At 46.9% G+C, this 16,622-nt stretch overlaps 3 protein-coding genes across 3 annotated transcripts; 1 reads left to right on the top strand and 2 right to left on the bottom strand.

Moving 5' to 3' along the window:
* Positions 1 to 7,247: 7,247 nt before the first annotated feature.
* FSUBG_2782 (NADH-ubiquinone oxidoreductase kDa subunit mitochondrial) lies at positions 7,248 to 8,041 on the bottom strand (the record flags this gene model as incomplete). The annotated part of the gene is made up of 3 exons (XM_036680592.1): positions 7,248 to 7,629; positions 7,720 to 7,894; positions 7,999 to 8,041. 3 exons carry the CDS (start codon positions 8,039 to 8,041, stop codon positions 7,248 to 7,250), a joined length of 600 nt encoding a protein of 199 aa, XP_036541638.1.
* A 3,369-nt stretch (positions 8,042 to 11,410) lies between these two features.
* FSUBG_2781 (beta-1 2-xylosyltransferase 1) lies at positions 11,411 to 13,252 on the top strand (the record flags this gene model as incomplete). The annotated part of the gene is made up of 1 exon (XM_036680591.1): positions 11,411 to 13,252. One exon carries the CDS (start codon positions 11,411 to 11,413, stop codon positions 13,250 to 13,252), a length of 1,842 nt encoding a protein of 613 aa, XP_036541637.1.
* A 577-nt stretch (positions 13,253 to 13,829) lies between these two features.
* FSUBG_2780 (GYP1) lies at positions 13,830 to 15,918 on the bottom strand (the record flags this gene model as incomplete). Its single annotated transcript, XM_036680590.1, has 5 exons — positions 13,830 to 14,087; positions 14,140 to 15,023; positions 15,079 to 15,524; positions 15,583 to 15,723; positions 15,866 to 15,918. 5 exons carry the CDS (start codon positions 15,916 to 15,918, stop codon positions 13,830 to 13,832), a joined length of 1,782 nt encoding a protein of 593 aa, XP_036541636.1.
* Positions 15,919 to 16,622: the final 704 nt, after the last annotated feature.

Genomic DNA, 16,622 nt, shown 5'->3' with positions numbered 1-16,622 from the left:
CAATTCAGATACAACCCCTGTTCCGTCATGGCCAGCTGAGTCACGTAATCCGAGTGATTGACGGCGTTGGCTTGGAATGTGATGACACAATCAGCGATTGACAGAAAGAGTGCGACTTGAGTGAACAAGACTGCGAGTGTGTGTCTCCTGGTGGAGGAAACGAACATCAAGTCCAGATACCGTTAAAGAACGTGCAACCGCGAGGCCGAGCACATCGCTTTGTATCACCAACTTGGATCTTGGATACCATTGAATGCAAGCCCGAGAGAGAGGGGTGTTTGAGTTGTCGGTAGAACAATTCTGTTCGATCATTCCGACTATGAGTCTGATGTCCCCAATTGAACTCGGCAAGGTCTGTGGGTATTGTTGCGGTCAGGAACTCTAAGTTGCATCCATTCCATCGAAAGCGAAAAGGCAGGATGTCAACTCGTGTGGTTCAATTCGACAGAGGGTAACCCAGCCACATAAGCTTGTGCGAGGGCATTGCATTCGAAATAATTCAGCCTCTTGTCTCAGGGAGATTTGACCAGGATGGCTCAGCAGGAGGCTGGCTCCTATGAGTTTCCTAGTCCAACTGCCACGGTGAAGGAAACCAGGTGATCTGGAGACCGATATCTTGAAGAAGAAAGGCATCGTGTCTGGAGGCAACGTTGTTGTTCGCTATGCGCGTCATGGTGATCTAGCGCCAGCCATACCAGTTGCTGAGCTACCGGCCTCTGTATCGATCTCATCCAGATTGCGATTTATCTTGTGACAAAGCAAATCTTGGTGGAAGTGATGGTGAGTTTCGGGCTCTGAAGAGTCTGGATCTATTCCATATGTACGATGACAGACATTGATTCGTGAAAGGGCGGAAAGGGGTCCGAAGAGGTCGAAAAGACGCAGAAGTCATGAAAACAGTGGTGGTATTCGATGATCCATATGAGAACTGTTGCCAGTCGATAATGGTCATAGAAGGCGGAAAGAAAGAAAATAAGAACCCAAACACCAAACCCGAAAAGATCGGGGGGCAACGTGGTGATGGACGAGGGTACAGTTAAGTGCGTTTCGTCCGAACGCACTCCTCAAACCTGGTGCAAAGTTTATTATTGCATGAGGTATACCAGAGACATTAAGGACGAGTCTCTGGCTCGTGTTGCGTTTTGAGCCAACCAACCAGAAGTTTCCATGATATGCAGTTTATCCTCGGGCTACCGTAGATATGTAGGTCCGAGCTGGGTTTTGTGAGGGGAATTTGTGAAAGAGATACTCTGCCATTGATCTTGGAAACAAAACGAAAATAGAATATCCATTTAAAAGAACGGATGATTTGTGTGAGGATCGCGGTGTGCAAAAGCAAACTGGGAAGAATGTCTTTTGATGCTGGGTACAGAGATGAGAAGCCAATGATGGTGTGAGGAGGAGAGAGTGTTTCTTGTCGCAGGGTAGAGATCGGAAGAATCGACATCTGCTTGAATCTGATCAGATCAAATCCTGAGCTATTAGCATTTTGTATGTATTCATCATTTGCTTGGTGTACTTACAAGTTTCTTGCTTGGGCAGGGTGTGTCTCAATAGAAGAGACAGTAGAAAAAAAAAGAGTCCGCAATCGATGCCAGCACGAAATGCGGTGCGCTTGTTGCGCGCCGGAGGGGACCAGTTTCTTAGGCCCTGTCTTTTACTCACAAGTGAGTGGCAATTACCAGAGGTGACTCTGGCTGGCTTAGGGGTTGGACATTGGACTCATTCTCCTCTTCTTGAGCGACCCCCAGCATCACGGGGCAAAGCAGTAACTGTCACTTCTATTTCGAAGCGTCAGAGTCATATTGTCCTCAATAAGTCTGGGGCACGCGTATGGGGAAAATGTACTTACCAGGTTGTGGTGGTGAGGATGCTGAGGAGGAAAGGAGAGGAGGAGGGAAAGGTTGGAAGGGAAATGTTTTATAGCAAGAAAGTAAACACGATTCAACTCTGTGTGCATACGAAATGGGGGTTCGTTTGCCCTAAGGTTGAGGTTGTCGTGGATGATTCAACTGGCAGTCATTGACAGTCGTTGGCAGTCGCTGACAGTGCCACGGCACCGCAAGGGGAAGAACTCCGGGAATTTATACGAAACTTGGCATAAACCGTGTTGGCTTTGGCAGGGTCTTATCTTAGTAGATATATTCAGTGTTGTTATTTTGCAGCTAAGGTAGTCTTTCTTGAGTGTCGGTCTTGACTTACCCCTGAATCACTTTCCTGGTCAATTTCCAATGGCTCTTGAAACTCGGGATGGTATTTTGCGATATCTTGACGATGGCTTACTACCCAGCAAGAAGTCTATCTATTCGTCGACAAAAAGCACTGCAGTGAGACATCCAGGCGGTAACATGAGATGTGTTTAAGATGACGTTCGGCAGCACAGAGTCGCAAAACTCAAGTCATCCCAGGTTGACAAAAGCACCCTCATGGTGGAGGATGTAAGTACAAGGGATGCTGGCAACGTTTGTTAAGCAGAATGGCCCGGGAAATTTTTGTCAATAACTCAGTCCCAATAAAATGAGTAAGACCAGTACCAACAAGTTCATCGATACAGAGGCACCTAGTGATCGGGTTGTGGTGCTAGTTCATCTATGCTGAAAAGTACGGACTCGAACTGCTTGGCTAAGGGTTAGAGCAGGATCAACTCGAATTTTTACATCAGCTTGACAGGAAAGACAATGACTCGGTCAGTGATGAAGCCAGTCGTAGGATCATCACTGCAATAGTAATATGCAGCGAGTTATACATTTCCGTGAGACATACCAAGGAGGCGGACCTCTGACAAGCGTTCCGAGCTTCTTATGCGTGTGTTCTCTCTGGTTGATGGCCGGTTTGGGGGTGTGTTGGTGGGAAGGATACCTTAGTGGTATATCCCATCAAAATATTCATCCATGCAGACCCAAAAAACAAAGAAACTCAAAAGCACACCTTGAATCCCATTCAACGTTGCTTCAATAGTCCTCTTCAGGGCAGTCGCAGGCCCCTGAAGCAGTGCTCCTATTGCCCCAGTCGGCCGCGTTCATGGGTAGGATATGGATGAATATAAAGGTCCCTTAATGTCCTCAATCTTGATGGTTTTTCTCAGGCTTTTGACAACATCATAATAGGTTCCTGTCTAGGTGTGGTAACCGTTCCCCATGCGCTGCAGGCATCATCGGACTGGACTTGTTGTGACAAGTCATGTCACGTACCCCTGAACTGTCATGGCTTCACAAAAGATTTTCCTGTGACGAAAGCTCTCAGATCCAGCTATATAGTGGCAAAACTGAAGGGCAGGGGAAATGAAAGGGTTCCTAGTGTTCTTGAGCCAGTTAAGATCAGGCAAGCATTGAAGTCTTATCCACTGTAACACGCTTGAATGACTGACAGATAGACATCAGACTTGAGTATAGATCCAGTCGACAATCGAGTAAGAGTCAGAAGTTGAAGTATGCATGGCCCTGTCCCCAGAACAGTATTGAGCATTGAATAGGACTGATCGTAGACCTCTTGCAGGTTGGCAAACTGTGCAATCAAATCGACTTGGCAACCCGTAGTGTTGCGCTTCCTTAACGAAGCATCATATCAATCCGGTATGGTGTAGTGGCTAACATTTCGCGCTCTCATAACCTGAGAGATCAGTACCGCGGAGCCCAGGGTTCGATTCCCTGTACCGGAGTTTCTTTTTGCTCTTCCTTCTACATTAATAATTCCAGTAAACCTGAGATCAAGGATGACAACCATTGGGATCGTGTCCTTCCATTAAGTACTTATGAACTTATTGCTAGGGCTTAGGTTTATGCTTATATATTTATTTAATATATATTCTAAGTTATATATAGATGTTACTCAAGTCTACAGGGCCATGAGTTGTGCACATTTACTATTGTGTACTTGTCTATTTAGTTTAGCAAACTCCTTAACCCTTTTGGCACTACTGATATTGTTAAATATTACTGAGGGCTAGCTCTATTAACAACTTAGATTGACGCCAACACTTGCATTAAACACAGCATGATTTGTAAGGGGTTTTCCCCCTGAACTGACCTGGCTAGGTACAGTTCTCACACATGATGGCCCTCGTGGCGAAATCGACCTTGGCGGAGATTTCCAGGAGTGATTGACGTTCTTCCGACTACTAGATGAGCATCGAGAAGGGAGATGCTTTTAGTATTCTTGGCTCATAATTGTGTTACCTAATCTGGTCCGTCTCAATGCGCCAGTCAGGTGGGATTCTTGGCTGAAAGCCCCAGCCGATCCAAGCATCGAAGATGGTGGCATCTGCTTAAGAAGATTGAAAGTTCCAAGACCGAAAAGGCCCTTATGCATCCCCACCTCATATACTTTAGCCAGATGTCACTGTATTCGCGAACGGATTATGTTTTATAATGCTATGAAATAGACAACGATTTGGTCTTGATAGAGGAATTGCACAAGTTCTTCGTCAGCCAAGTGACTGAGACCAACTGATTTTGAGAGAGCTAAACAGAATCGATCTAACTCGGTAGTCTAGTCAACTATATGTGTGAAGCTGAGAAGCAGTTGGCATATTTGGGTATCCTGCAGCAATTGAGAGCCCATGATTAAGGCTAAGTTCAGGAAAGTCGTAGACCCCGGGAAGGTCTTCTCGGAGTAACTCGATAAAAGACTTTTGTTCCAGGAACGCACCACATATTGTTGACAAAAAGCACATCAGTAGGGATCCGGAAATAACTGTAGCGGTGATATTAGATGGCTGGATCTTGAAAAGCGCAAGTGAACGAACGCTGTAGGTCATCCCATTTTGTGTGATAAGTCGGCAATGCTTCGACTGTTCGTGCTTTGGAATTGTATCGAAAGACCGCAGAGCTCAACGCTTGTACCAGCATATACGTCCAGTGATACTGATATAGGTCCTGTATGCAACACTTAACCCTATGTCAAGCCCCTGGCCTTCTCCCGACTCATCGGTAATGATATCAAGATATACCCCCGAAAAACGAAAGGTTATCATCAACGCTTAGTAGGTCTAAAATATCAGCTGCCTGTACGCCCTTTCTACCGAGTATGGAGATTACTTCTAGATGTGTAAACTTAAACAGTAAATTGATTATATCTGAGCTCTCAAGACGGCAAAAAGCTATATATAAAGCCTACCGTCATTGCTCGTCCCCGGAAACCTTTACCTTGAAAGTCTTTAAGGTCTTGTATCTCTACAAAGTCCTTTGCCCTCTGGAGCATAGTTATGATGGTTAACTTGAACACTTACTGGCTATCTTTGGCTAGAGGGAGCCTAAAACTTGGTCTGGGGAATGGGGTGATAATCTCTTGGCAGTTCTTGTGCTGCAAATATAGCCGAGTCACCGAGTTCTGGTCAAAGGCAACTGAGACAACTGTATCCTGTGGTTCATCAATAATCTCATCGTCAGAATTCCCCTCAGCCAGGTCAATTTCCTCGCAGGGGTTGGTTCCGTCAATATCTCCTCGTTCACGGGCTGCGCCATCGTCTTGTCGGTCTTCTCTAATGGGTAGTAAACTTCGATGTCGCTTTACTGGGACAACGAAGTTCAAGATAGACCTTTGGAGTTCCTGGGTAAGCACTTCAATCATCGGAAACTCGCTCTTTAGGTTCAAAACCGGAGTACTAAGAGGCAGACTGGTCGAATGAAGTATTCAAACCTAGGTTATCGTCGATATTCTCGTTCTGATCATGACGATCAGCGAAATCTTCGGCGACTATTTCGTTGTTGCGTAACTAAAGGCACTAACTTTAGGATAAACTTAGGATTAACTTGACTAAAATTTTATCTAGATCCTAAAATTATCCTAAGGATCATCATAAACTTAGGTTCAGTCCCAGGCAGTTCTTCCTGTTATAAAAATGCTTCTCTGCTTCATATCACCACTACCAGTTACAATGACTCACACACACGATGTTACTCATGTAGGCTGTCATTCTCCCTGCGCTCCTATTCCTTGTATCAACCTCTGCTCCCATCTACCACCGCCCTGCCCAATCCGTTTCCACTAAAGACCTCAGCATCCAGGATCTCCCCCTTTTTAGATCGTGTACTACTACTCCTTACATAGCCAATTATCAAAGATATCTCAGAACCGTGAAGCAAGCAAGTAATCTTTCTGAGCCAGGGTCAGATTTAGCCAAGTGCAGTCTCGAAGCCGAGAAATAATACCCCATGACAGGATCTACGTCACCCTCCATGTCGTCAACATTGGTTCGAGCCATGGCTGGAGATAGCACTTTTGAAACTCATTTTCTGGAACAAGAAATAGTTCATTCTAAATTTTTCAGCACATCCGAGCGACATGATGGCCACACTCTATTTAGAACTTTCGCGGAATCGAGCCAATTCCTACGGTCAAGATCGGGTGGTGGCTGCAGGAGAACTCTGAATAATTATCCCTGAGTCTGGACAGTCTGGACAGTCCGAACACTAATCTCGACATTGATTTATCACAACTGGTAGAAATGTGGTCTCAGAGAATAGATTTCTTATATATCGAGAAAGGGCGTCCGAATCCTGTTTCTTGTTGGAAACTAACAAACACCATTCAACACGGGGAAATGTTCATCGCTTTTATGACCATACTCTGAAACTAGGACCGATCTAGAATTTCATCTTTGCACTTCAAAGCTTATGGGACCAGGATACTTGTCGACAATTAAGGATTATCCTGATAGGACTGCTCACATCAAGGGGACATCAAATTCCCCAACTACCAAACTCACTTGATAGTCAAAGCCGACATTTATTAAAAGGACACAGTCTTATTCAGTGGAGTGGCTGTAGATGGCAGTCTATTCCCTAAAACGATAAGCATTCGGCTTGGTGTGTTTAAAAGATCGTGCTACGCTTTGAGTGACATATTTGCTTGAGATGTATACCATCCACAACCACAAAGTGCATTGAAGTTTTTAATGAATTGGGAATAATGCCTTTGGTTCCTTGTCCTCTAGCAAGGAAAGCAAATACTACAAACTTTAACATAGGAGATGGAGCTGTCTAAATTGCACATGCTTCCATGGGCGCCATCTTCCTCAACGACAACCATTCCACTGCATTTCCCTTGAATAGATCCGCTGAAAGTACTGCCCTGACGCAATTCGGCTGAATCTGAATCTCTGATCGACTCCTCTGCTATGAATCCTTACTTTCTGTACCAATGTCGGGTAATGCGAGTGTTCCTCATTTTCCGCTGTAGCTGGAAGATTCCGTACATCAATGCTTCACTCGTAGGAGGACAGCCGGGTACGTAAACGTCAACAGGGACTACCCTATCGCAGCTTGATTGGGAGTTAGACGGACTGTGCGAACGAAGGGGGGGCTGGGGGACATATCTCGGACGACAGAGTAGCTGTAGTGGTAGTATCCACCACCATTAGCACATGAACCCATGGAAATAACCCAGCGGGGATCAGGCATCTGATCGTAGACCTGTCGAAGAGCAGGAGCCATCTTGTTTGTGAGAGTACCAGCAACAATCATGACATCGGACTGTCGTGGCGAAGCACGGAAAATGATACCGAGGCGATCCTGATCGTATCGGGGGGTGGAGAGATGCATCATTTCAACGGCACAACAGGCCAGACCGAAGGTCATGGGCCAAAGGGAGGACTGGCGAGCCCAGTTGGTGACGGCATCAAGTGTGGTCCTGTTGAATGGAACAGATTAGTGCTGGTCCAGTATTTGGGTAACGAATGCAATTTTTTCGACACAAGCAAAGGCTGCAGGAATAACATACAGCGCATACTGCAAGGCACCCTTAGGAGCAACCTCGCTGGGCAACGGGACCTCCCTGCGAACCTTTCCTACACCAGTTGCAGAGTGAGTCTGGAGGGCGCTCGCATCGCGGCGAGAGTTGGTCGTGAAGGCGGCGGCAGTAATTCGGAAAGGAACAATGGCAGTTGTAGGCTTGGCTATTGTGACAAGTGAAGTCAGTAACATGTATTGGCGTCGCGACGATCGAATTCGTTGTTCGAGCTATAAAGCCCGCCTGGCCGGAAGAGTTCAAGGCACGCACCTCGGAGGGCCATTGAAGCCGCGGACCGCGTGGAAGAGAGCATTTCGAACGAGAGAAAGATTCGGCAGAGGAGCGAACCTCGATCGCACGATATCAAGAGCCTAAAGAGGGGAGATTGGCGCGGGCGTGGTTGACGGCGTTGGCGGAGCGAAGCTTTCTTGGTTGATGTTGAATGATTCGCCTCTTTGCTTGCTGACGTTGAATAAGGCAGTTCTGATTGGCTGAGATGGGCTTCTGAAAGCCGTGGATTAGCCGGTGTGGTGGGGCACCTCTTCTGGCGATAACCTCGGGGACCTTAGTTATGAGAAAGACAGATGTTGAAAGTAATTGACTTTTGGAAGTGATTCTTGCGATGGTAGAGAAATCGGTTCAAAGATCCAGAGCTGTTTTTTGTTGAGGTTTTTAACGGGAATCGTTTTGCCTCACAGTCTGTCACTGGGTTCAGAAAGTTTCACGTTCCCAAATCCATGACGTTCACATTGCCTCTAGACCACCTGACGGGAAGCAGGCGAATTCTCTCCAATCGACATGAACTGGAATGAAATTTCGTGTTCTTGTTCTTAAAGCCAGTGGCGAATACTTGGTGTTCGTTGGTTTGTGTCTTGATTGCTTGGGCAAGGAGATGGGAGTGTTACTGGCTCAACACTAGATCTTGGCTCAACTACTACTCAGACGTATCAACATGTCAGGGTTTCCAAAATGCAAGAAGCTATACGGATATCTCCGTTGTTCTCGCCTTTCTATTAGCCTCAGTATAAAATTCAGAGACCTTTGATATGGCTATTGTCATCCTTGATGTTTGCATTGATGGTGCCAAAATAGATATTTCAGAAATGTTTTAATACCTTGCTAGCTGAAAGTTGACAACAACTAAGCTGCTGGGGTGGCGATTATATATGGCTGTCCCAAGTAGTGTACAGAGAATTTCGATGTGAATATCAAGCTGGAAGTATTGGGATATTCAATGAATTTAAAAGATATTGTAGGAAAGTATGAAATATGCATTCCGGGTCTAACCAACGGGTTGAAAACCATCAGACTACAAGGTAATATGATTGGTTTCCAAGCCAATATTGTTTGTTTCTGGGGGGCTGCTTCTTGGTTTTGTTTAATTGTACTCTGTAGCTGAGCTTTCAACTTGTCTCGGGCCAAGCATCTATTAGTCGCGATTTTTATCGACTATCAGTCAAACAAGGAGGGAATAATAATCGTTTGGCTCGTAATCTAAATATACGATAAAAATAGACTAATAAAGCTACTGGGAAGATCTTCCCCAGAATTTCTCTCCCTTACCACGCGAGAAAGGGGTCGTCGTCCATTGACTACTGGTACAAAGTTTGTGAAAACGAGTTCGTGGTTGGCTCCAGCGGTTAAACTAAACAAATGAGTTGACCTGGATCAGTGACAGGGGTTGTCATTTCGGAGCCGGGATAACTGCATCTTCAATTACAGGTTGGTTATACACAAAACTTATTGTAGGGTCGCAGCGATTTCCTTTCAGATATCTACAATCAAAGGAAGAGCCAATTGACTCTTTCGGTTTCAGGAATCAAGTGGGTTCGTTTGTTTGATTTATGTTATGATCCATGTTTGCAGTCTCGGTTGCTGCCCGCATCGACCCGCGGCTCATCAAGGATATAATAACACACAGGGATATATGAAAGCGACTGTGCGTCTGTACATACGTATCATGGTTGATCGTAATGACCGTAGCTAGACCCGTATAGTGATTTATTACTCCGTATGTGACAGCTGGTTGATGGTTCACCCTTGGACAGAATGTCGGCCAAGTGACAAGCATTTTTTCATGGCTACCGGAATGCTTAACATTGAACCCTGAACAAATACTACGTACGGACGGGAGTACAGGCACCGCACGCAATGTAGTGCGAACGAGAGACATTTTATGGTTACGTTTACACGTTCCTCGTCACCCGCTATTATGTCACTTTGCGTATGCAAATGGATAAAAGTCAGCCACCACGCGCCAAAGCAAAAACTAGACGCGACTAATTTGATATGCATAAAGGCGTATCCAAGGTAGTTAGCAGTGAAGATACTGATGTTAGTTAACATCGTATCATCACAATGAAAAGATCAATTTTAAGACATTAAGAATACATAAGTGAAAGATACACAAGGGGCGTGGATTCGATTGATACCTTGGTTACTAAGGACATAAATAGCATTCCAGACTAAAGTCAGTAGATAGAACCCGGCGTGCGATCACTAACATGGACTGCCAAGCCACCCCGCTAATGGCTAGACGCGGGCAGGACAGTAGTTTCCGTTCTGAGACTCTGGCTGTCTGGTTCCCCTCTACCCCTTTCTGGCTGCAGGCTGTCACTTCATCACCTCCTACGGAAGGTGGGCGTATCTCAAGGATGGGTAGTACTACGTGGAAAGTGTTGTGAGAGACCAAGACTTGAAAAATACGAATAACAAGGGATAACAAGTCCAAGGTTTAGGTTAGACTTTGGGTGTTGCTGAATCACATAAAACAACCTAACTTAATTATGCTTTTTAAACACGTCTTCAAGACCCTCTGCACTCACCATTAGTTAAACTGTATAAACTGTTCGGTACATGGTGCTCCCCTGAAGCGAAGTTCTAGCCTACCTAGCTCAGAAAATGTTGCATGATACATTTCCATATCCGTAGAAGCGGACTTCATATGGTGACTAACATGTAGTTAGAGGATCTGGCTAGAGTTTGGATATCTTGATGAGACACAACTTCGACCCCTCGCCTTAAAAGGACAAGAACTGGAGAGAAAGCCTGGCGATGCTCCTGAGTCTTTTTCTGTCCCCTCGAACCCTGATCTCTTCAATTGACAGCCTCTACAACGACGAAGCTCCAACCACCCTGGCTTTATAGCACCTTGCTCAAGTTAGGGTAGTATACAGGTGGCTCCGCAAATCTCCAAGGAACTTCTCCACGCTCCAAAGCCCCCTCCACTCAGGCCAATTCTTGGATTTGACTTGCGACTTCCCGGCGATTTCCAGTTTCCACCTCGACAGGGCAGGTACTTGTCCTGGAAATCATTCCCGTTCCACCTGACCTTTCTCAACACCACAACCTCAACTCACCAATTCTCACGTCGCTTATCTGATCTTGCCCTTCTCTACTTTTTCTTTTCTCTTGGTTTCTTCCATCCAATCTACTCCTGCTCCTACATCTCTTCCTGCAACAAAAACCACCGCGATCCCTCGAATTCTTACCTAGAGCAACCTCGAACATATATTTCTCCGGCGCAAGTCCGAATAATATCCTGCTTAAAAATGCACTCTGGCCACGCTCTCTGAGCTTGCATTCGTCCGTCGATGCTTCGTTTTCCCGCTCCTCCGTGGCGCGCATAGACTCTCCGACTCCTCCGGCTCCTGCATTATCTTACATCATATCCGTGGCCATGATGTGGCCTCGGTTCAAACAATGGCTATCGAACTGGCCTTCTCGATTAGTCTTTCGCTACCTCAGCACCCTATTTCTCATATGCTTCGCTATCACCAATTATATATTATGGACCAGCAGCCAGGGCTGGGATGTGACAGAACCCAAGGGCCCAGTGACTATGGGACCAAAACACCCAATTAAGAAGCTCATGGCAGATGCCCGCGCTCGCCACGAGAGCCTCCTTTCAAAACGAAGTCATGATCTTTATGATGCTGCTGAGCGTTATCGCGCCCGCCGAGGACGTCACCCACCACCAGGCTTCGATAAGTGGATGGAGGCTGCAGTCGCTTCCAATAGCATTGTAGTTGAGGATTATTTCGATCGTATATACAAGGATTTGGCTCCGTATTGGGCGCTTGACGCTCACACCTTAGCCAGGCGCGCATCCGCCTGGCATTGGGTCGTGAAAGTTCGCAATGGCGTGGCTACCGGTGTTGGCGATGCAACCGATCGTGTGCCGTGGCTTGAACTCTGGACCAACCTCGTCCAAGAGTTTGCAAAGGATTTGCCCGACGTCGACATGCCAATCAACTACATGGATGAACCTCGACTTCTTGTTCCTTTCGACGAATTGTCCAAATTTGTCGAACAAGAACGCGGCAATCGGCGCATTGCTCCGATGAAAGAGGTCGTCACAAAATTTAAGACTTTGTCCAAGCTCGACGACGAAAAACCTCAGCCTTACGATCCCTACTGGTACAATAGCTCAGCTAACTATTGGGAACTCGCGCGTGTGACGTGTGACCCCAACACTCCGTCACGCAATGTTCAACAAGTCTCAGACTTTAAGGCTCCTGTCGAATATCCCTCAAATTGGGACCCCGAGTACGCTTATAAGGGTTATATCAAAAATTGGACTGCCGCCCAGGACCCTTGTTTGCAACCACATCTGCGCCAAATGCACGGGAGCTTTGTTGCGCCTCTCAGTTTGTCGACTTCTACCGAATTGATACCATTGTTTGGCGGATCTAAGCTTCCTATGAACAACGAGATCCTCATCCCTGGCGCCATGTACCTTACTGCCGACGAATTCTATTCTGGAGGGGAGAAGATGGGTCCAGCATGGCACGCCAAGAAAACCGGCGTTGTTTGGAGAGGTGATGCTTCTGGTGGCGAGCCGAGAGCTGATGTCTGGCATCGCTTCCATCGTCACCGTCTTATCCAGATGCTGAATGGCTCATATGTTGACAGTGTTGAGCATCAAGGCGTCAAGCCCAAGACATTTCAACTGCCAACTCCCGACCATTACAACAGCACCCATCGCGCCTCCAAAACTATTGGTCAATGGTTGATGCAAATCTCTGACTGTGGGTTCAAACGTCTTCTTTGTGAAAAAGTTGGCTGTGATCCTGTCACGCCTTATTATAGCGAATTGAAGCATATGACCATGAAGGAGCAGTACCGCTACAAGTTTTTGCCTGATACCGACGGCAATTCATTCAGCGCCCGTTTTCGTGGCTTCTTACGTTCCTCGAGCATGCCTCTCAAGGCTACTATCTATGCTGAATGGCATGACGACCGTCTTACTCCATGGGTTCACTTTGTACCCTTCGATAACACTTTTCAGGACCTTTACCCCATCCTCGAATTCTTTACAGATGAAGAAGCCGGCGGGGATACCGCCGCGCGATTTATTGCTGAGAGAGGAAGAGACTGGGCCAGCCAAGTCTTGCGTCGCGAAGATATGCGCCTGTACACTTGGCGCCTCTTACTTGAGTGGGCTCGAGTCTGCGATGAAGACCGCGAGAAGCTTGGATTCATAAGAGACTTGATAGAGCCCAGAAAGGATTCAATACGGTAAACTGAGTTGAGTTTCGACAGCACATGTTTACAGCACACTGATCCACCATCAAACTGGATGGTTTTGGTGCTCACGTATATATTAATATTCACGGCCTGGCGTTCCGGAGTTGGATTGTTTCTCTATGAGTGGCTGGAAATCTGAGATAATGTGGATGGCATACAGCGCGTTCAAGACACTTGGCTGTCTAAAAACCCTTTATACCTTGGGAGGCAAAATCATGTAACTGAGGCATACCCCAAAACAAATGATGTTGGATGAATGAAAGATAAGGACGAGATGGGATAGAAGGGGTCCTCTAATTCTTAATTCTCGACTGTAGGAAGTTGGGCTAATCCACCCTAAATAATAAATATGATACCAAACCCTATCACAAAGACTCATACTTTGCCGAGTTCGTACAGCCAGGAACCAAATACAAGAGGAAGATGCCGATAATGATTTCCTATCCTCGTTACGATGCCAATATATCGCAGCAATTCCTCATTGCTACAACTCCTTGCCACACCCGTTATGAACCAACTCCAAAAGTCGCTCCTATATGATCATTTAACCCTGTACAAGACAACGGGATTCTTCACAGCTGTAGGTTGGTAACAGGTTCGCGGGGCGGTTGGCCTTTTAGATGTGCGGCAGAACCCTTGAAAAGGGACTGCCAAATGAAAGCCTCACTCAGGAGTAGCTCGATGTCCTTCTCCGTCCAATCCTTAGTGGGAAGGCTTTGGAGGAACATCATGATCTCCTGGAAGTCCATGCTCAGGAGCTTATCTGACCATTTCACAAGGAAGGCTGCGCACACATATAGATGGAACTCGGAAAATCCTTGCTCTTCAGCCTGACAAGTAGTTAGTTTTTTGAGAGTTGCCAGAAGATGGGTGTTGACAAACCAAATAAGTGTCCCACATGCGAACTGTGTTCTTGACGCTGATCTCACGCATCAAGAGACAATTCATCCAACGGAAACTAAACTGTATGAATTCAATGCCTTCTTTTTCCAAGTGCTTGGACAGGTTGCCGTCTATACGTGCTGTTAAATCACGGAGAGCAGCAACCTGGCGTTGAATCCCTGGTTGCGCCACGATATAGTGGTCCTGGATGCCATCGAGAAGCTTTGTCAGACACCAAAAGGAATCAGCCTCGACAGCGTCTAACACGGACTTCGGGAGCTGTCCTGGGTCCATTCCAGACTCGATATCAGGATCTCCAATATAAATCCCCAAAAAGACTTGCCAAAAAGGCGTTACAAGGTCGTTGATACCCTGCACATAGCCACTGGCAGGATGTCGCACAGCCCATACATACAGAATGCGCTCAAGTGATCGCTGCGTAGCTTCGTAGCTGTACAGCTCAATATGCGGGTTTGTCCGGGGTACATCAATGCTGATTTGGTGCCAGATGGCCTCGTCCAGGCCCCTTGTTCGGCCGGCTGGGGCTGTGTTGGCTGCAGTAGTCGCGGAGTTCCCTCCTCTCTCGAATGCCTGTCGTACACCATCCAAGTATTCTTTCCGTTTTCTCTCCAAGGTGGCGACCCGGCGCTCACTATTCGCAGGAAGATAGCTGAGGAGGAGTTGCCAGGTAATGGCGCGCACCTCTTGCGGTACGCCAGACCAGGCGAGTGACCTCAAATCAGGCAGTGAAATAGTGGAAGCTTGTAACAGCTTCTTAAACTTATTAATACGTGTAATTCGGGAGTTTATGGCATCGGCTTCCTTGGGAGTGGCATTGGCAGGAACCGTGGGATAGTTGATGAGGTGCAGAGCGTTGGCGGGGTCTGATAGTCATCGTCAGTACTTCTGCGACAGCACTTTGAAGTGTGATCAGCAAACCTTTTAAGATTTCTTTATACTGAGGCCGAAGAATCTTCCCCTCACTCTTTTTTGGCATGGGATATGTGGGCGCGGGTCGCTCTATTGCGATGTCGGCACTATTTGAGTATCGTCTCGCCAAGAGAGCATTAGGAGGCCCCTCTGTTGTCGGTGACAATGTACTTGATTCGGCCTTGTTCTGTGTGGCAATGCGCCGTGTTCTCCTCTTCATACTCGACAAACTTGGCAAACCAAAGTCATCCCCATCGTCATCCTCGTAGCCCATCATGTCGTCCTCGTCTGCTTTCCAGTCATCGTTTGTATTGGAGAGAAAGTTGATATAGCTCTTGTATGGAGGTGAACCATTCTTTCCAGGCGTGGTCCTCGACGGTGGAGAAGCTTCTTGAATCCGGATCTTAGCTGAAGAAGAAGGAGGTGTTCGTGGTCGAGATGAGTTGGAGAGGTTTCTGGCGATTGACATCAGCAAACAATAACTAAGCATTGAGCAAGATCAAGCCAACTAACAAAGAGTCAAACTTGAGCATATCCGCATGCGAATATGAGGCGCCAACAACAAGACCTGAGCCATGGCCTGTGGGCGACGTGATGTTTCTCTTTGGAGTAGAGCTGTCTCGTGGTGGCGGTCTCCAAAATGGCGATACGGACCTAGTTGTATAAGTTTCAGCGCACAAGCTTGGAGGGTAAGGAACCCCATGTCAGCGAATACATACTCTGATCGGTCTGCCTCGAAGCAATCGAGCTTATATCAGCAGACATTCGACATCTCACAACTCCTCGCTGAACATACCGACTTGGACCATCTCCTGCGGCGGTGGGGCTGTTAGCAGAGGCGGGCGCCATTACGTCGAGTCTCGTGAGTACAGAGCAGAGAGCTTCAACGCTGATAGTCATGACTTACAGATTGCGCGGGCTTCTTGCCGCTGCCAGATGACGACCACATGGTTCGCTAAAGAGGAAAAGAGGCCGTGGACAAGAGCCTTGGAAGGTATTTCACATGCTGCGATGTAACGCGACGCAATGATGTTGTGAAGTGCAAGAAAGTCAGTAGGTTGGGTTGGTCGACCTATTCTACTATGGATCAATCAAGCATAATGGAAACGGGCTTAATTAGGCTGCCCTGGTTCAACCACGAGATCACCCCGCAAACAGCACTACCATGGCTTGGAAATAGCGGGTTCGGACAGGTTCATAGCGGGGGGTGTCTGCTAATTGAGGACTGTGCTTTAACCCTGTGGCCTGAGCTCAGCTCTCCGGCCACGGGGCGGATTCCTCAACCAACAGGCGGTACGAGCCTTGGTACATTACGGAGTACGAATAACTACAGCCCAGAGCGATTCACCAACGAGCGCATGCGGTCCGAGCCAGGTTAACAAAACCTCCCTTTCCATGTAATGCCCAAATAACAAGGCAGCGTTCTTGACAATGGAGCTTGGAGACGATGGACAGGGAATTTAGGGGTTGTCACGGAGAAGCATGAAATGTAAAGGGCAAAATGCTCTCAAATAGTAGGCAAGAGTTCGATTTTGAAAATCAACTTCAAGTTC

The sequence above is a fragment of the Fusarium subglutinans genome, assembly GCF_013396075.1.
Source record: "Fusarium subglutinans strain NRRL 66333 chromosome Unknown NRRL66333_c0000025, whole genome shotgun sequence".
NCBI lineage: Eukaryota > Fungi > Ascomycota > Sordariomycetes > Hypocreales > Nectriaceae > Fusarium > Fusarium subglutinans.
This window is presented reverse-complemented; position numbering and strand designations above follow the sequence as displayed.